The sequence below is a fragment of the Caenorhabditis briggsae genome (assembly GCF_000004555.2).
Source record: "Caenorhabditis briggsae complete genome, chrIV, whole genome shotgun sequence".
Taxonomy (NCBI): Eukaryota; Metazoa; Nematoda; class Chromadorea; order Rhabditida; family Rhabditidae; genus Caenorhabditis; species Caenorhabditis briggsae.
The window spans coordinates 6,699,528-6,720,392 of NC_013487.2; the positions used below are offsets into that span (position 1 = coordinate 6,699,528).

The 20,865-nt window shown below is 36.8% G+C and overlaps 1 protein-coding gene across 1 annotated transcript; it reads right to left on the reverse strand.

Annotated features, from left to right (window-relative positions):
- Positions 1 to 184: 184 nt before the first annotated feature.
- Cbr-nca-1 lies at positions 185 to 10,946 on the reverse strand (the record flags this gene model as incomplete). The annotated part of the gene is made up of 26 exons (XM_045235374.1): positions 185 to 295; positions 340 to 447; positions 547 to 633; positions 809 to 880; positions 928 to 1,324; positions 1,371 to 1,644; positions 1,953 to 2,088; positions 2,141 to 2,391; positions 2,499 to 3,342; positions 3,388 to 3,565; positions 3,613 to 3,707; positions 3,970 to 4,101; positions 4,641 to 4,956; positions 5,235 to 5,417; positions 5,725 to 5,826; positions 6,059 to 6,291; positions 6,655 to 6,837; positions 6,916 to 7,053; positions 7,101 to 8,137; positions 8,249 to 8,364; positions 8,409 to 8,550; positions 8,596 to 8,695; positions 8,744 to 8,878; positions 8,935 to 8,999; positions 9,104 to 9,259; positions 10,886 to 10,946. The coding sequence occupies 26 exons, from the start codon at positions 10,944 to 10,946 to the stop codon at positions 185 to 187; spliced, it is 5,652 nt and encodes a 1,883-aa protein (XP_045092967.1).
- Positions 10,947 to 20,865: the final 9,919 nt, after the last annotated feature.

The window sequence follows — 20,865 nt, forward strand, 5'->3', positions numbered from 1 at the left end:
ATCGATTTAAAGAATAGAGCTGAATATTTGATTTTCAAATAGAAATCTGTTCATTGTGAAAGGAAATATGTGCATACATATAAAAATTTGGAAAGCATTACATATTTCAAATACCTCGTAACAAACAGTAACCTGGATGAGAAATGAAAGATCAACAATAATAACATTTAGGTAAAAAAGAAAACTAATCGACCAGAGAATTCCACCATTTTTCTATATCTTTTGTAGTTTCACTCGGCATCAGTGGTCTCGGGCTTCCCTGTGTCGATGGTACCGGTAAAGAGGGAGTTATCACCTGGAATAATGTACTTCAGAAGTCATTAGACAAGAAAAACAAACCAGTGGCGAATGATCTCCCATAAATTCGTCAGATAAGTTTTTGGGTGAGAATGGAGAATCTTCTCCACGTTCTTCCACATCCGGAAGATCATAAACGTTCAATTGTAGCTGAAATTTTGGGATTGGAAAGCTGGAAACCTAGATTACTTTCAACATGAAAAAGCTAAGGCTTCATGAAAAAAAAAATAAATGGCGACACGAACTCACATGAAAATTCTTGGGCTGTCCGGAACCCTTTCGGATTTCCGAACTAGCTCGTTTCGGAAGCAACTGGACGGTTTCAGGCGATCGCGACTGCAATGGAAATGAAAAAAAAATGGACAAAGCAGAAGGCAATACTATGATGGGGAAAACCGGAGGGGTGAAAAATTAAAAGACGAAACAAAACTCTGACTTTACAGAGACAATGAATGGACGTGGAATTGGCTCACTACAAACTACAAACTTCTTTTTCAGGTCTTACACTCACCTTTACTTGCTTTTTCTCACTTGAGCTTCCGACCATGAACTTTCGAGCAGCCTCTTGGAATAGGCCTGTTCTCTGAAAACAATTGTCACATTTTAATCGTTCAACTCAAGCCAACTAACCGAAAGAACATCCGGAATACTACCCCTCCGATTCTTAACAGCAGCCTTCTTCCTAATCGGTGGAGGCGTGTCTTCTTCACTACTCTCCGTCTCTTCTGTATCGACACTGTTTCTTCCATTACTCTCAAATCGAAGTCTTTGCTGCACAGTTTCTTCGTGAGAAATCGACGAGTGTCCAGACGAATGGACAACCGGATGGCCTCCAGTTCCAGATGGAATCACACCTTCCACATCTTTCTGACTAGGGTTTCTCATTTTTCGAAGACATCCTTCTAACCATGTTCGGATGGTCTGTTTTGCTACTTCTTCTTCTATTATGAATTCCAGCTCTTCTCGTTGTAACAGTTCTTCGAGTTGAAGGAATTTACGAATGTCCACTGATCGGTATGAGAGCATACTGAAAACTTTGTGAGTTAGAAGTTTTAGGAGAATTGCAAACTCACTATAAAACATCGTGAAATGATACCTCCTCTCCATTATGCAACCGTTCCATTTCATAACACATATGCTTGAATAGGATCCGATCTTTCTCTGGATCCACTTCGAGTCTCCCTTTGAATAGCCGCAACAGAAATTTCACTCTTTCCACTGGAATTGTCCTTTTCTGTTCTTGATCTACCATATTCCAGACATATTGAAAATTACGAATATCTGCATAACTGAGCAGCGCATCTTCTTCCGACGAGTAGAATAGAGAGAAGTTCTCCATAATGATTGCTAAAAAAAAACCAGTGTTGGTATCCGACTTGCAAAACGGGCCCTGTCATAATTTCTTTTAGAATCAATATTATCATTTAATTTTCACATGAAAGAACTCAGCAATTTCTACAAAATGATACTATTTGGAAGATTGTAGCTTGTCAATGAACAAAGTTACAGACGAAACGGGCTGAAAAAAAAGGCAGGCCCCGGCCCGGCCCGGATTGACCACTTTATGCAAGACCAACATGGTATTAATGTCTTACTCAACGGAAGCTCTCAAAATTTATATGAATTTATGTTGTGTGTGAAACAGTAAAACTCACCAACAAGAAGATTTCTGACAATGTACGTGATGATGAGGTAGAAGGAGCAAAAGTAGATTATGGCTCCATAGAAGTTGCCGCAATCCGTCTCCCAATAGTTCATTCCCTCGTTCCAATAACAGAATGGGGCACTTCTCTGAAAATTTTTGTCAATTGAGTGAGCAATGAAATTTAAAAAAAAAACTCACCATACAATCATGCATAATATCATTCCAATCCTCTCCGGTAAGACATCGAAATAACACAACCAACGCTTCAGATGCCGTTCGAAAATTCACATGTTTGCTAACTGCCATCCCATACTTGACCATCGGAAACAAAATGACTCCAGTGTAGGCGTAGAAAAGGACAAGAAGAAAGAGAGCAGTGATAATGAAGAAGGATCGAAACATGGACATTACTACTGTGAGCATCAGCATTTTTAGAGTGGAGTTACGACCTGAACATTTAACAAAATTTTCAGTTTCATAAATATAGTATGAACTAGCGAGTGTTAGACATGATATTGCATTATCAATTATAAGAACAACAAAATCCTAAACTCACTAGCAATTGTGAAGAATCGCAAAATCACAACCAAATATCCGAAAGTGTATGTGAACTTCTTCAATTGAACTTGCACGATTACATCAACCTTCGAAGAGGGAAGAGCGACGAAAAAATGAAGAAAAATCCAAATCACTCCAAAAACAGTAATCAACAAGTCCACTCGATTTCTTCTCGATTGCCAGAAGCCGGAGAACGTGTAAGCGATGACTTTTAGAATAATTTCCACAACGAAGAGCATCGTGATAAATGCTGCCAGAGCTGTTACAGTGAACACATAAGTTGCTCGTTGTTCTTCCTCCTCCACGTTCCATGGAATAACCAAAGTAAACGAATTGAGAACTACCAGAAGAGCAAACGCTTGATTGAATCCTCTACTCATTGTAAGATCGTAAAGTTTGGTACGGAGACGTGCCGATTCAGAAGGCTTCGGTGGTACATGAAGTGGCTGTGCCATTTTCAATCGAGCTTTTAGATCGTGCCATCTTCTTTGATCTACAGTAAGAAGTGCAGTTCCTCGATTCTGAGTGTAATTGGCAATGACGACTCCAACGAATAATGTCAAACCAATCATACATCCAATGAATACATAAATATGAATGAAGACAACAGCCCATGGTCCATGACGATTCCATAAAATATCTCTGATGACGTTCCATCCTTTGAAACTTAAAGTTTCGAATAAAGCCAGCATTGCGTTTCCAACATGATCGAAATTGAAATTTCGAGGATTCGTCCAAACTCGAGGAACCATGATTTTGGGGTGCATTGCATCCGTGTCCTTGCCATATACTTCAAGACGGGTCACAAACAATTTTTGCCAGAAGACACCAGTGCAGTTTTCCTGAAAATCCAATAATTAGATGAAGTTCTTTTTGAAAAATCATACCCTAGCTGTAATAGTCGGATCATTGCATGCAGCCAGCTTTCCACCAACAATTTGTACTCCAAAACTGGCAAAAATAAACATGACAACTATCATGAGTATCGTTACCAAAACGATTTCTTTGAATCCACGAAAGAACTCGAGAACTACTCTCCGAATATGAGGAACCAAGGTGTAAATCCTGTATAAATTTAGTTTTATGTGACACTCTATCTTACGGAAACAAACCGTAATGGTCTCATTGCTCTACAAATCATCAGAAACTGAGCTAAACTGTTGATTTCGACATGCTTTGGCATCCAAGCGAGGAATATGACAGAGGTCTGAAATTTAGAAAATTACCGTAAAACCTGTAATAGAAGGGCCCTCTAACTTTCAACTTTGAGGCAATTTATCGCGGTTTCTGTTAAAGATATGAAAAAGTAGTCAACTGATAAATTGTGTATCAGTATATCAGAAAAGTTTTATCAGTTGACACATTTTTGATATCCCTCATGCGAGCCGAGATAATTGAGCTCTAACTTGACAGTATGGGACTCTTCTATTACAGGTTTTACGGTATCAGAGAATAGAAGAAAAACTTACAAAGTAAATGAAGAGATTCATGACACCGCCAACATCTCGGACAACTGCCTTTGGTGTGAAAAAGAGACCATTGGCGATTATTTTAACACATAGCTCGAGCGTCATTGCCAATACGAAGAAGTAGTCTCCGATCTGGAATTTTTACTTTTTAGAACTGAAAATTTGAAAAAAAAAATCCTAAAATAGTGCATGTTTAGATTTATCTTAAAGCTCAATCTATTCAGATAGACTTGTATAATTTTTAAAAAATTGAAACAAAATTAGAGGGGTTATGGTAGTTTGAACAACATAACTACAGTAATTCAATGTTTTCGGATTCTAGTCGAGTTGGTGTTTATCTGAAATCAGTTTTTACGTTGAATTTGAATTCAGCATGTATTACGCTTCAAAATGATGTCAAGCATGAATATACCTTCTTTGAAATTTATCGAATTTTCTGGGTCTCACCACAAAAATCCCAAATCTCCCCATTGAGCACGTGCTCAAGCAAGGAAGGCGAATTTTGTGATATATAAATTTTTTCAATAAAATTAAAAACTGCTATCAGATGTAAGAATAAACTATTCTGCTTTTTTTCTGCTCGAGATGACCATTTGTCCAAATTTTCCTGTTTCACTAATATAAAAAATACACTGCTCTTCTCCTTCCTTGTTGAACGTCTCATCAAATACCTGCAAATACGCATTGTACATCACCAAATTCTCTCCAGTCGTTGGCCACGGACTTTCGAAAAGCATTGAAATACAGGAAACAATGGTTACTGTAGCCATTGCCCAATCAATATAAGGCATGATTCCAATGAGTGCTCGAATCTCTTTGAACCGTTTCTTTGTTTTTGCACCTCCATTTATTCCGTCATCCTGGCTATCATACTTGGAATGAACTAGTTTTTTGCAAAATTCTCGTAATTGGGAAGCTCTTCCAACAAGAAAAAGAGGTCGGTCGAAGAATGGATGATTCTCTCGCATGTCTTCTTCGATTCGGTTTCTGGAATGGAAAAATATCTATTGAAGAAGAATAGTTATTGTATGAATTACAAGACAATCTAATTTGAGGTACATATTGTAAATGTGTAACAGCAATTTTTCTTGGTCCTGAATTACCGTAAACCCTGTTATAGAAGAGCCCCCTAACTTTTAACATTGTGTCAATTTTTCCCGTTAAGGATATAAAAAAGTAGTAAACTGATAAATTATTTATCATAATATCACTAATATTTGATCCGTTGTATTTCCCAAAAACTCTCCAGAGTGTGGAGTCCCCACCTTGTAATTTCAGCGAGCTGTCTCTTCTGCTGCAACGCTCGAATATCAATTTCTCCTTGCTTTGCATTTTTCTTCGGCGCGGAATCTGATGGTCTTGAAAGATCTCCGTTCTCACTGTACATATTGAACTGCTTGTTCCTTACAGCTGTTTGCAGAAACTTTCCAGTCATTGATCGAGATTTTCTGAAATTTCACACCTGTAAATCTCTCAGCTGCAATTCAATGATTTCTGTAATTTTGGACTTTGAGACGAATCGAAACTGAACAGAAAAAAGTGTAAAAGGTGACCACAGACCGAGACAGTAGGAATGGAAAAGTGTGTGTGAAAAAATGAAATGGAACAGGACATGTCACATATTTACGAGGACAAGAAATTTGAAATCACTAGAACATTGGACAATTTCTTTGTACCTTTTTTTATTCTACCTCTATTATTTTTTGCTACAAAGACTTGAGAATCCCGCATTTTGAACCACTGAAAAAAACGTACGGTAGAGCGCCTCTCCTTGGATATAAACTGCCGGATGAACGTGTGAAATGGGGCAAAAAAGATAACGAATTAGACAACGATTGACGGGTGCGATCGGACATTCTGCAATGGATGGTGGGTAGAAAAAACACGTGGCGATGGGTTGATCGTCATGGTTTTTGTATAAATTCATATCGTGCAACAACGGGTGCTGTGAAGAAATCTCACATTCACTCGAAAAAGGTTAGAGAAACAGAAAAGTTGGTAAAAATCGGAAACTGAAAATCAAAACCATGCCCAAAAATAAACAAAGGGTTTTCACATGAAGTCTAAATCATGGATTACTGTAGCTTACTCTAGAAGATTATTGAGACTGCATCGGAGAGATGTGGATCCAACTTGACGAAATGTTAGGCCATATTTTGAGATTTTTCGTTTACCAGCCGATTTCATTAACTTTTTCGGGAACTCAAAATCTGTTTCCATCGAATCTGTTGTCTCCAAGCTGTGATCTACTGCGAATTGATGAGTGAAACTTCCACGAACTTTTGGCATCGGAAAGTCACTGTCGGCTCTGTAATTATACTCCTGTGTAAGCATAATTTAAACGACCCAAACCGGTTACTCTGACCTAATTATCTCGATTACTGAGAGAGAGAGATGAAAAACATTTGTCAACTGACAAACTGATTTCCATAATATCACCAACGTTTTATGAGTTGACATACTTTTTTCTATCTCTCATACATAGGAACCGAGATAGTTGAGCTCAAAGTTGATGGCTTGGGGGTCGTTCTATTAGGGTTTATATAATAGCATACAAAGTTTTCTCACTGTTTCGATGCCTTTTCTTTTTCAGTGTAGTACACAACTGTTATTCAATCAAGCAAATAATTTATAATGACTAGAGAGGCTTCTATTAGAGGGAATACGGCAATCTGTAAATACCACTAACTTTCTCATCACAGCCATTTGTGGTCTCGTCGGGAATTTCTCAAATACCCGAAGTCTCCATGGAAGTGTGGATCTCATTGAAGTTGTCGCTTCTCGAGCTTTCAGCTGTTTCACTTTCTTCAGCTCTTCATCCATTTCCAGATTATCAAGAATTACGGCGACGAATAAAGAAAGTACAATCTGAAATTCACTGTTTCATAAAACTGATTTCAATTTGACACATTGTCTCTTTGTATTTGGAGTGTGTAAAAAATTCACCAGAGTCACAAAAAGATGGTACGCGACGAAATAAAGTGCCACAAAGGGAACCAGATTGTCATCAGTGGCTCGTAGAACTTCCACAACGAAATCTGTCCAACCTTCTTGTGTTATAATTTGGAACATGGACATGAAGGCCTGCAAATCATTCGTTTTTAGTACAATAATGGCTTGAACTAACTTACCTGTGGAAATGTCCGAAAGTGATGAAGATTCGGAACCGAGTAGAAGAGTTGAAGAGAAATCGCAGAACAACAACAAATGAAAGCGATGGTGAATATCACAAGACCACCCAACTTTTTTCCAGGACTAAATATTTTCCAAACAAAGTCTTCAAGAATCGGCGATGCCTTGATCAGTCGAAGAAGACGAAAAGTTTGAAAATAGGTGAAATAGTTCCTATCGTAGAAAAATTTCACACAGTTCAACGAACTTCCGACGCACAGAATCAGCTCGAACTTGAAAATTCCACGTCTAATGAAGTTTCGAAATCCATAACACAGAATTTTGATGATGCATTCGACGTTGAACAAAATCGTGAATGCAACTTCGAAAATGTAGAAATTGTGTTTTCTGAGAATGTCCGTTCCATCGTGACGATAGACAAACATCGCGTTTCCAATGGCATTGAGGACTACGAAAATGATAACGAAGCATTGAAAATACATACTTCGGAGCATCTGAAAAACAACTGGATTTGAAAAGATACTTATCAAAATCCATACCCATTGCAACTTCTGCTTCGGACCCTCTGCTTCAACTTCTCCATCCAACCGAATCAACCTCCATCCATCTTCGGTTTTCTCTAGTTTCTTCCGAAACCCCTCATCCAAAGTCACTTCCTTTTTCTGCCACATCTCACTGAACTGTACTCGAATCTCCGCGAACGTTTCAGTGATGACAGCGATGAAAACGTTCTTGACTAGCCAGGCGAGAAAGAAAATCAAAGTACAAAAGTAGAGAAATGCCAGGTAGGAAGGCAAAGAATCCATACAATCATAGAGAACATAAACCCATCCTTCTTCAGATGCAGCTAGATATACTGTGAATACACTTGCTCCGAAATCATTGAACATTCCATAGAATCCTTCTCCTTTTGCATTCAGATTCAGTTGCATACAGACCATGGGGGCGGGACATTCGTATCCACCGATTCCTTCTGGAGCACACATGGTGTCCGGAATCGCAAGATCCATTATTGTGACGTTGTTGGGATCCGTTTCTGGAAAAACAATTACCCGTTCAATTTTTCAATACTAATAGGATGATGACTTCAAAATTAAAAGAATTTGTAACAGCGAAATTTTTTTTATCAACCAAGTTAAAAACTCACTCGGCTGCACACAATGATAATCCATTCTCCCAAACAATTGAATTCCAAAAATTGCATATAAGGTCATGAAGAAAACAAAAAACAATGTGACATTCTTCACTTGCTGGGACGAGCGTCTGAAATTATCTCATGGATTACTGTAGCTTATCCCAAAACTCACTTCAACAACTGTTCTATCCGCTGTTTTGGTAACTTAAATTTGACTACTAGTGGTATTAATCTGATAATGATGAATGGTCGAATCGACCGAATGACACCGTACCAGGTACGGTAATGGAGGTGCAGAAATGGAAAAAACTTGTCTGAAAATTAATAACGATAATTTTCGAAAGAGAAAAAAGTCTTACCGATAAGTTGATAACAATGAAGCAAAAACGAGAGTAAGTGGATGATGGAGATGAAAACAGAAAATTGGGACCAGCGATTGGATAAATATGAGGAATCGCACTGAATAAAAAGTTTTGACCTGATTGAGTCATAAAAAAATTAACTCACTCGGAAAATGCCTTCATAATGAATTCGTAACACTGAATCCAACATAAAAATTGATACTGAAATGAAGTCGGCGGCCAGAATGATATATGTGAGTGATGGGAATAGTTCTATTGTTCGTGGAGTGTGTAGACAGACCTGGAATTTAAAAAAAAAAATAAAAGTTGGGAAAAGCCATCAATAAAAAAACTCACCGTTATCATTGATATCGTACATGCTATCTTGAGAGCCCACTCCACTCGTTCACTTTCTACGTAACCTATAAAAATGATTTTCAAAATTTTTCTGTTCCAATTTGCAGGTTTAAATTCTACAAGAAGGTTCCAGATCAATACTTCTTCCCAAATTTACGGAATAACTTACTGTTCCTAACTGGCTTTTTGTGTTGCGTGCTGAGCATGTCTGATATGGCGGCAATGCTCTCACGGGCTCCGAACGGAGCTGCTGATCCCGGTGCTCCACGTGACGATGAGTTCTTCCGGGCCAGCATCGCCGACGAAAGGACCGCCGCTTTGGCCACTGAAAAATGTATCATATACTAGGGCTGATTAATTGATTGATATTTAAGATCACTGATTAATCACTGATTTAGGTGCCACTTCGAAATTTTTTATAAAAGTAAAAGTTTGTGATAAACAATTTATCAGTTGACAACTTTTTTTTATATCTGAACGGAGATAAATTATCTTGAATTTAGGGGGCCTTCTATTATGTATACATTGTATGATCAAATTAGTGTGATCACATTAATAGTTGGAAAATTATGTGAATGGATTTGAATAAAATAGGAAAACAGTAATATTTTCTTTTTGCTATTTCTATAGTCATTCTGAATCCTGTCATTTATTTTTCGTTTCTTTTATTCATCCCGCGCGACGTCTTCAATTTTTTTCTTTTTCCTTCTTATTTTTGCCAGAAGTGTGAGAAAAAATAGACAATTGAAATTGCGAAATTATGAAATTCAATCCTTCATTCATTTTCCTCACCAGAAGCAGTTCCTCTCCCACCACGTCTTCATAGAAAAGTTGCGTTGCTGTTTCATTTTAAAACAACAAAAAACTGGAGAAGCGGGGGAGAAGAAAAAGGAGGCAACCTAGATTATCAAGGGAGCAATTTGGAATAAAAACGAAAGAAGCGATAGGAAAAATGCGAAGGAAAGGAGAACAGGAGAACAGGATGTTGCAAAAAGTAAAGGAGAACAGAAGATGGATCATGTAGAAATTGTCGAGTTTTTCCAGAGTGTCAAGGTTCCAAGTTTGAGAAATCGTAGAATAGAAAGCTAATGATCTTGTTCCAATGTGTTAATTTTGAAACTGATAATTTTTCAATATACTACATTTAGCAAGGTACCGTAAAACCTGTAATAATGACCTCTAGCTTTTGACTTGTGCCAAATTATCTCGATTCCTCTGAAAGGAGTGAAATTTTGTCAACTGATAAATTATTTATGGTAAAATCACCAATATTTTATCAGTTTACAATATTTTTATATCTTTCACAAGAATCGAGATAATTGAGCTCAAAGTTGATGGTTTCGGAGGGCTTCTTTCTGGGGAAATAAGTCCTGATCACGGTCCAGTTTCAATAAGTAAGTTTTGCACCCTGTTTTTTTCTTTAAAAAACTTAGCTAATAACCGTAACACCTGTAATAGAAGGCCCCCTAAATTCAAGATAATTTATCTCCGTTCAGATATAAAAAAAAGTTGTCAACTGATAAATTGTTTATCACAAACTTTTACTTTTATAAAAAATTTCGAAGTGGCACCTAAATCAGTGATTAATCAGTGATCTTAAATATCAATCAATTAATCAGCCCTAGGGTGTTTTTAAAGGCAGTGAATTCTTGACAGGCGTTCGTTTGAAAATGTATTTAAAAAAAACGTTGGAACTTTTGGAATTATTCCTTCACAGATAGATGATTTAGAAACATTTTCAGATAGAAAAGTATTTTTTAAAAACGCTTCTGACTGATACAGGATCTTTCAAGACAGTAAATTTTACTTTCAAGCTTTTGACGAAAACAAGTTTACAATTCCAACCTCCATATATGAAGTATTGTTTAACACTAAAATTCCTGGGTCAAACAACCAGAAGAAAGCAGTACCTTTTCGGATATTCAACTTTTTCAATATCTAGCAAACATACCTTGTGAATATTTTCGTTGATTATTGATAGTAGTGATAAGACTCTTTTTTCGCTCCGACATCTTTCAGAGAGTTCAAAACTTTTAGGGAATAAAAAAACCAGTCCAAAAAGTATCCTCTTTGAATAGTGTAATAAAATTGAAAAAGATTTGAGGAATGGAATTTGAAGAAGTTGAAAAAAAAAAGAAAAAGCAAAAAGTATCTCTTTCTTCTGTCCCTCTTCGTCTTCTTCTTGTTCCCGCCTCTTTTGACTATGTGTGGAAAGGCCCGACTTGTTGCCTTCTTTCCGTTTTTTAGCCCGTCTTCTTCTTCTTTCAAATATCTGATGTGATGCTCTCAGTGTGCTCTCAATGCTCCAAACCATGAGAGGATGCCACGCCCACATTTGGTCTGGTCGTGTTTCTGCTTTTGAGCCCATCAATTTTTGGCGGAAAACGGAATACACAGACACTCGTTGGGTGAAGTCGGGTACCACAAATGCTTCACAAATTGTTTGCTTCGAGTCTCTTTCTAGAAGAGAGGAGGTCTTTTTAATTTTGAGATGAGATGGGGCAACAAATCCTCTTTTCCTTTCCTATCTATCTATCTTTTTGTCTTTTTTTGTGACCGAAAAAGACAGAAAAGAAACAAAGGGTGAAATAGGATTTCGATTTGCTTACTTGCGCTTTTCTCCAAAAAAATAAAAGAGCTATTCTGCAAGGCTGAAATCTAATTTCGAAGAAATAGGGATTGGACTTTCAAAGTCTGATGATGTCATTTCGAAATGAACTGTTACCAAATATACAGTTATGTATTGAATATAATTTCAGTTACGGTGGTCCATTATTCTCAATTAGCTCATTCTCCTTATCTTCATAACTCCGAAATCTTCCAAAAACCATCAGTATACGTTTCCTAAGCTACTCATCAACCCTTTTTCCTTTAACCCATTACACCAAAAACGAAAGCGGCACCGTTTGTTTTTTTCAGTAAAAAGAACTGCGATGGATTAGGGACACAAAAGCCCTTGATGACTCGCGTAGAGTGAAACGAGATAATTTAAAGACAAGGATCAACATCAACAACAACAAAAACAGCACACACAACTTGGGTAAACTAGACTTTCAGATGATACTTCTGTAATGAGGAAGAATAAGGGGTGTCATTTTAGGAATTATCGTCGGACAGAGTTCATGGATTTCTCGAGGAGAATCGCATGGAATACGATAAAGTGGCAAAGTTAAAAATTAGTCAACTCAAGAGTAAACAAAAAGCACGATTTGTGATATCAGCTGATTTCGAAACAGGATTTTTGTTATTTTTTTACCTATGACAAAGAAAGGAGGGTAAGACATTTTTTGTACTTTTTTTTAGTTACCGTATGTATTCTGGTGTGATGGTGTATAATTATTAGTACTCACACACAATAATACTTCTGTGATATTTTTGGATCGGCGTACAGACTCATTAAAGAAAAGAGAAGAACGAATAAATGAACAACAAATCCAGTTACATAATGTAGTTTTGAAACGGCACTTTTTTCATTTTCTACATAAGTTTATCATTTCCTCAGAGTTTTGATTTCCTGTAGGATTTGATACCGACCCAATTTTGTGAAAGTGTGGAAAAGAGCAATTATTTCAACTAATTTGACTCACAAGGTGGTGGATAACAACCCGGACTAAAGTTTGTACTGGCATAACATTTGAATAAAGCTTTGTAAGGGGCTAAACTTTAGAGTGTCAAAATTCAAGTAATTCATCAGTAAACCGGTCAAGTTTCAGATTATTTGATCAACTTTGAGCTCAGTTATCACTTGTCAAAGTTGTTTAATCTCATTAAACTCACAACGGCGGGCAAGAAAGAATACGTCGCTCATTTTTGGACAATCATAACGATACATAGACTTGAGGAATCGCTTTGAAAATTTCAGTAGCTTTGAATCAAACGTAACATTATATTTCTACAAATTTTCGTGCTTCCAAAACACTTATCTCTAAAGATGTACCCGTTTTTATCAGTCAAGGTAATCTCCTGCCTTCATTTTAGGTAGGTCTAGGTTTTTTCAAGAGACGGAGAGTTACAGATTCCACTCTTTTTGTACTACTACGTCTTCTTTAATGTTCAAGGTTTCTTCAAATGGTTTCTAGCAAGTATTCATTCTGTTCTTATCTTCATTGTGAAGAAAAAACATCTCAAAGCTCCACAAAATTTTTACCGTAAAACTGTAATAAACCTGTACTTAACCTTCAACTTTGAACCAAATTACCTCGGATCTCGTCAAAAGTATACAAGATTTGTCAACTGTTAAACTGCTCATCATAACATCATAAACATTTTATCAGTTGACAGAGTTTTGATATCTTGCACAGGAGCCAAGATAAATTAGCTGTAACTTGATAGTGTGTAGGACCTTCTATATTACAGGTTTAGTTAATTTACAGCATGCTTTTCAAGTCAATTGAAGCTTCCGGGATTCATAACTTCCCCTCATACAAAAATTTACCTAGAAACTACTCTCTCATTCTTCAAAAATCTTCTTTCCCAGTCTGATTCCATCGCTAGTGATGGTACTCCGGAAGTTCGTTTCTCTTTTCTTCTTCTTCTCTCCTTACATATTCTCCCATCCGACATCATCCAATTTCTATCGTTGTTCCTATTCCTATTTTTTTTGTTCATTACTCATCTCCTTCTTTTATTTTTTGTCAGAACTTCTTCAGCTGAAGACGAATATAAGTCTCCAGATGATGTAGAACAAAAACCGACAGGGAGGGCGAAACAAAAGTGGGTTCGGATGTCGACGGAGCAATAAACTTGAGCTCAAATCGTTTGGCGGGGCGGCAAGAAACAATATAGAGCAAGAGACATACGGGAATGCGTTATTTTATGTTCTGTGAGAGCACAGGAAGTTAGGAACATGTTCTTTTTGTTTGAAAAAAGAACATAGTTATTGTTTTATGGGGGTGAAGTTTGTAAAGTAGAATAGAGGGATCGATGTTGTCTTGAATGAAGCTCAACTAGAAATTTGAGCACATGAAGTTAGCTCAAATTAACAAGGCGTTCTACTCGACTAAGTTGAGGTGCAAAATCTATAATATACAAGAATCATGAGAAAAAAGAAAACGAGAACGGTTTTGATTCAAAAACAGGATTCAAATTCTGAATCTGAAACGGAAATTTCGGAACTTTATAATTTGCATAAAGTATTTGAACAAAATCATGACCATTTAAAGTTTGAACAAATCAAATCGGAAACTAATTGGCATTAATTTATTGAAGGTTCGGTGTTGGAATCTTTGAAACCTTGGCTTACAAAAAAGAGTAACTTTTAGCTGATAACTTTTGTGAGTAAAATAATTACCGTAACACCTGTAATAGAACAACTCCATAACTTTTAACTTTGACCTCAAATATATCGATTCCTGCGAAAGATATCAACAATGTGATTATCACAAACATTATATCAGTTAGCACATTTTTGTTATCTTCTATTGGAGTCAAAAAAAATTAGCTTATCTTGACGCCCTTCTATTACAGGTTTTATGGTTTTTGCAAACGGTATTTTCTGGGAAATCCAAAATTCCTTTACAGTAATTCAAACAACTACTGAATTGTCCAAAAATTAAGAAACTAAAACTATAAAATGAAATGGGAATATCGTCGATTGTGTCTACTTGTTGCACCTAAAACTAAAGCTGATTTGATGAATAATTCAAGAAAAAAAGAAGGGCGGAGAATAAAGAGCCATATTGTGATGAGCTGGAGACGCAGAGCACTTGAGAATTGGATAATACAAAGAGTCCTAGAAGAGAATGATGAAAAAGAAGTTATGAGAAAAAATATGAAGAAGAACCTGGAAAAAATTGCGAACGAAGAACATGATGTTGTCGTTTTTCTCACATTTTCACGCCATATTTTTTCAAGTTCTCTCACACTCAAAACACCATAAAAATTGGCATAATTTGGTCCAGATGTCATGATGTCTCGTGTGAAGAAGGAGTAAGAAGAGGAGAGTTTGGATAACAAGAAAATGGAACCCTTCGGGGAGAATGATGATGGATACATCCCCACATGATGAATAATTTTTGGGACATACGCGCGGGTCTTTAACGGAGAATAAGAAGTAGAAGAAGATGAAAGATAACGGAAACTATGTGTGAAAGGAGAAAGAAAAAAAGAAAAGGATCTTTAAGAGAGGATAAATGGAAATTTTGTAGAGAATTAGGCAGATAAGTCAAAGGAATACTAGGCAGAGGATCATACAATTTGTTGAAGGAAACTCTTTGAAACATGATTTGTTCTCAGTAAGTATGCACTTGGTTAGATCTCATTAAATTGTGAATTAATTGACGATCATTTTAGAGAAAATTTTGCTGGAAAAAAGAAAAGCGCGTCGAATTCAAGGTCTCCTCAATAGAAGGGCCATCCGGAAGTTCTTCGGAAAATAGAACAATCAGGTTTACGGTAGTTGAAAATTACTGATTGTGAATTTTCAATGTTTTGAATTTTTGGGGATTTCAAAAAATAATTTTTTGGAGAATGGAGACCCTTAAATTGACCAACTCTTGCTCCCAGATTATTAGGTGTCATTCAGTTTGGTTCTCTAAAAGACAAGCAACTTAAAGGTGGGGGGACAGGAGATTTTACGGGGGATTTTCGGGGCCAGGGTATGTATTCTACCGTGACGGTGTACAACGCTTAAAGGAGGCGAGACAGCAAAAATTTCGGGGGCAGTTCGGGGGACGAAATCGCGCCGCGCTTATGTAGACCATCGGTCGTCAGGCGCCTTCGCGCCCCCGTAGCTCAGCCGGTAGCGGCGCTGTACCCCTGAGCTGCCTGTCATGAATTCAACCCCTCATGGGGGTTCTCTATGCAAAATATCAGGAAAAATTTTTTTTGGTGTCTGGCCTCCTTTAATCACTCTGCGTACAGGTGTCGTCCGCGCCTTTATGTAGGCAATCTGGATGCCGCCTTTTCTTTGCCCGCTTAGCTCAGTCGGTAGCGGCGCCGCACCCTCATTCCTCGGCCCCACAAGTTCAACATACGCATAATGGATGGGCGACGGAGGACGCGCCGATGAATTGGGTACAGGGAAAGGACGCCGGTATGGGGCATATACGGGGCATATGGGGCACACCGCCGCCGCAAAGCATCTCCTCGCCTGGCTTGCTGGCACTCGATGAAATGAACTAAAACGTTGGTTGGGGGTTCCTAGAAGTATCAGTTAAGTTCTATTGTGATGTGATTTTGTTCAGGTCTTCCGATTTCGTACTTTTCCTTTATTATTCCATATTCTTTTATATTTTGAACGACATATTACTGATTTTTCGAAACTCAATGTTTTGGTTTTTAAAAAGACTTATGGCAGTTTCTATTTAAATTTGATATGCAAATTCATATTTTAAAAATACAATCAAAAACAGAAGAAAATGGGAAATCGCTAAAAATCGCTAAAAATTGTTTTGTTTTCATTTCAAAAAATATGTCTCACTTTCACTTATTTTGAAATTGCATGAAAAAATTGAAAATTTTATAATTTACACTTTGTAATTATCGCATACTTACCAACTTACCTTTTATTCCACCTGAAAATACGATTTTTACAATAATTACAAAGTGGAATAAAAAAATCTCAATATCACCTATTTTGGCGAAAAACTTAGCAATTAACGAGTGAAAGACATGTTTCTGCAAGAATTCAGCGATTTTTTATTCTGTCATAACTCTTTTTCACAAAAAACATCGAAGGAATAATCGAAAAACCAGAAATGTAGGCTCGAATTGACGAAAAATTGACAAAGTTGCCGGTGTGGATTTACGGTAAACAATGCGCGCATCCGGGATTTCGGAGCGTTGTAGTCGGCCTACCGTATCAGACCCATATCACACACATCGCCCACCCACCTAGAATCTATCTAGGATACGCGCTCATTCGGAACACTCGATTCAGCCTCTCCCGCATCGCAGCTCGTTGTTTGCGATATGTGTCAAACGGACTTCTAGAGGATCGCATATGGATCGGGTCCTTTATGCGCATCATCGCCCAGGACCTGTGGCGTATAAAAACGGAATTTCGAGAAATGTATTTTCTTCATGTCCCCCCACCTTTAAGAAGTTCAATTACCTGAAGAAAAGTTTCTGAAACCGTCATTTTTTAAAACTACCTTAAATGCATTGTAATTCAGGAAGCGATTTCTCAATTGCTATGCAACTTAACTGAAACAGAAACCTTTTACAATTAGTTTCAATTTTCTGTGAAAACTCAAAACTAGGAACTCAAAACTACCGTATACGCTATATGAATCTATATAAAGATTGGAAAAGACTCAATTGCTAAAAAAATCGATAGAAAAAAGTTGAATCTAGCCTCTCAAAATATGCACAAAAGCGGCTGTCCGATTGAAATCGTGGGGATTTCTGTTTTGTTGCAACGAAGAGTGTCGAGGGGTCGCAATTTCTTTTTTCTCTCTTTTTTCACATACGAGGTACCACATTTGGTGCTGTTGCGCAATTTAATTATACGGGGGCGAAGGGCGCATCCGGAGGACAGATATCGAGTCGTGTCACACATTTCACGGCTCGAAAACTTGGAAAAGCTTTTCATTCCTTCCAAAATGAGCGAAAAATAGAAGAAGAATGAAGCAAGAAGAAAGAGTAAGAAGAAAAATGGTCAGGAAAATGTTTTAATTTCCTGGTCCATCCTTTGGTTTTTTGTTTGATTTTCTATTCTTGGAAAATAACTACTGTATCATTTTTTTTACTTTTTTGACAGAAATTCAATTTATGTTCGTGTTACCTGATGCTTTTCCTCACTTTACGGTTTCAAATCGTACAGAAATCTTGTTCCGAAAACACAACTGTATTACGCTCTCTTTCATTGAAGTGTTTGAAAGTTTTGGGAAAAGAGTCCAAATAAAGAATATGTAGATACTTTTTAATTATATTTTTTCAAATACCCATGTTATTCTTTCAATAATAAAGTAAAGTACGGTTGTCAGCAATTTTCGTTGCATAGTATTTCTCAAAAGATACAGTCACACCAAGAAAAAATATTTTCTCCAAACACTGTTTATACACACCCCTAGAGGAGTTGAACTTGTGGACCCAACGCTGAAGGTGCCGCGTCACTACCAGCTGAGCTACGGTGACGCACGCTGAAAATCCAAACGCTAGGATAGTAACGCGCTGTGTGAACACTAATCACTGTATACCGTCAAAAACCAAACAACTCCTTTCTTTAAATATCACTTGGAAATTCAAAAGATACAGTTCATGAGGGTTTCCATTTGGGTGCCGATTCACCCGCTTTGGAAAATACGTGAATATCATAAAAATTATTGAAAAATTTACACGCACATAATAGCGGGGGGTCAACGGGGGCCGCGGGTGGGAGCCCCCGGCGGGGCTTTTTTCCACTCGTCCAAATGGAAACCCTTCTGTTCATAGTTCCCACAAAATTTTCTGTTTCTAATGGTTTAAAAAACTCCACTAACGAGTTTCCTATGATCACACTTCCAAGTTCGAACCGTTAATTCTTTTGTCTGAAAACTTTTAGTTATTCCACAGTTCTTGGGAAGAATTGCAAAACGTTCGGTATGAGTCATAGATGGTTTCCAAACAAAATTTTTTAGTTTTTTTTTGCTATCGATGACTATCAGAATTAACATGAAAAATAAAAAAAGAAAGACTTACCCAGTAGCCTGGTAGGCGCGGACATCTCCTTAGGTCGTCCAGTCTTCTGCAAAAAACATAACTTTACAGAAAAAAATTTAGAGAAAACAACACAAAAAACACACGACTTGATATCCATTTTCTAGGTTAAGAGTGGTGAGGACCTAAAAAAGTGGACGAAGGAATGTGAGGAGAGGAAAGAATAAATGGAAGAAGAAGGGGGTCTGCAACTAAGAATATAGGCATATTTTTTTGGAAGAAAAAGGGAATCGGAAAGAATCCGGACACGAAGGGTAAGAAGAAAAAGAAGGGGTGTCTCGTTTTTGTTCTGTTTGCCAACCACAAATTATCATGTTTCTTTTTTCTCTTTTTTCACACTTTCTGGACACACTGATGGGTTGCTTCACGGTGTCAAAAAAATTGACAGTATGTGTGCCCTTCTATTAACAGGTTCTACGGTATGATTTTTCTGGCTGGACAATCCTAAGAAATGCAAAACTGAGGTCAAAAATAATTTTCTGACACAACAAGAACTCAAAATGTTTTGAGAACTGTCTATAAGTTTTCATAGCAGTTTGAGGAGATTTTATATTTTTCTTGAACTTTTTTTAAAAGTTTTCTTTGCGAATTTACTAAACATCATACGCGTTTAGCAGCAATTTTGATAATTTCTTGATCAGATACCGCCTTTTGCAACAAAAACTGTGGAACTTAAAGTTGATTTTCAAAGAACTATTTGATTGACTGAAACAAAAAAATTCCAATAGAATATCACCTAAAACTCCGAATTTGAGTCCATATATCTCATTTCCTGTAACATATATCAAGAAGTGGTCAACTGACAAAATATTACTGATATTATGAAGAACAGGCTGTTGAACACTTTTTGATAATCTTATGGGAACCGAGATGAGTTAGCTCAAAGTTGAAAATCAAGGGGTCATTGTAAGAACGTGTTTACAGTTTTTTGTAGGTTATTAATTTCCACTTTTCGTCAGAAACTTAAGCATTAATTTTTATTTTTATGATTATTTATAAGTACGGAATGTTCACATCGAACAAAAAATTTTTAAAAAAAAATTATCGTCGGAAAAGAGTGCCCAAAATTGTCGAAATTTGAAAATGTTCAATTTCCCGCCGAAATCTAAAATCTGAGTCCTGACAAAAAATAATGTAACTTAACCCGAAAAAATCATGCTTTGACAGGAAATATTGAACCGTTTTTTAATTTAAGCCAAAAGTGTTAGCCCCTTTTCAAATTTGAACTAATTTTTTACACCTTCGTTGAGTGGCATCTATTTTTGTTTTTCTACTTTAAAACTATAAGTATTTTTGTATGCTTATGGAATTTTTTCAAAAAATGTGAATTTAGTGCTCACAGCCTTCCAAGGGCAATTTTCAGATTCCGAGTCCAGTTATAGATTAGTTCCAAATTTCATAAGACAAAACGAATATCGAGATGACAAACTTTGAGACAAAAAAAAAACATCAATGATCTAAAAATGCAGAAAAGTGCAACCTATGCTCAACACAAGTTGCTCAGTACCGCCCTCTCACTTCTCACCCTCCGATTCGATTTTTTCTCCACTTGAGAAAAACGAAAAGAGGAAGAAAGCAAGCGGTCATCGAACTTTTTGTTTATAAATGAAATTGCTTTCTTCTTGAAATGGAAAAATGAGAAAAGAAGATCATGCCTCTCTTTATTCGAAAATGTATTTATAGGAATTTAAGGAATTCGAGCTGTTCTGGCAGCTGTTCTGTCTGTTATAAAACTTTTTGGTGAAGTTAGGTTACTGTAAGAAAAATGAGTTTATGAATTGATGAATTCCATCGAGAAATTCTGAAAAAAAGAAAGTTTAAACAGAAAATAAGACAACTGTTAGCTTAAAACACAGGACTTTTCCAAAATTCCAAAGACGTTCGGAAAAAAATGTTTCAGTACAAAATGTGACTTTTTGAAATCAAAAACAGAAGAAAAAACATGCGTAGGGTCCAAAACGAGAAAGATGATTAAAGATAAGACTCTTGTTTATTGGTCTCAAATTGGAGTGGAGGAGAAATAGCCATGTGGATTATTCGATATAAGTACTAAAAGTTTAAAAACTCATGGAACGGTGAACTTTTTTTTCGAAAGTTGTAAGTTTTGAAACCAAATATGTGTTTTTATTTTGCAATTTTATCAATCAAGTCAGCAAATGAAAAATGTTTTAGTGCAAAAAATTCATATTAGCGCGCACGGTGTTTCAAAGAACCTGGTCAAAAATCGCGTACCAGAAAAACTTTTAGGCCAGAAGAAATTTAATAATTTCCAAGGCTGTGCCACGGCCGGCC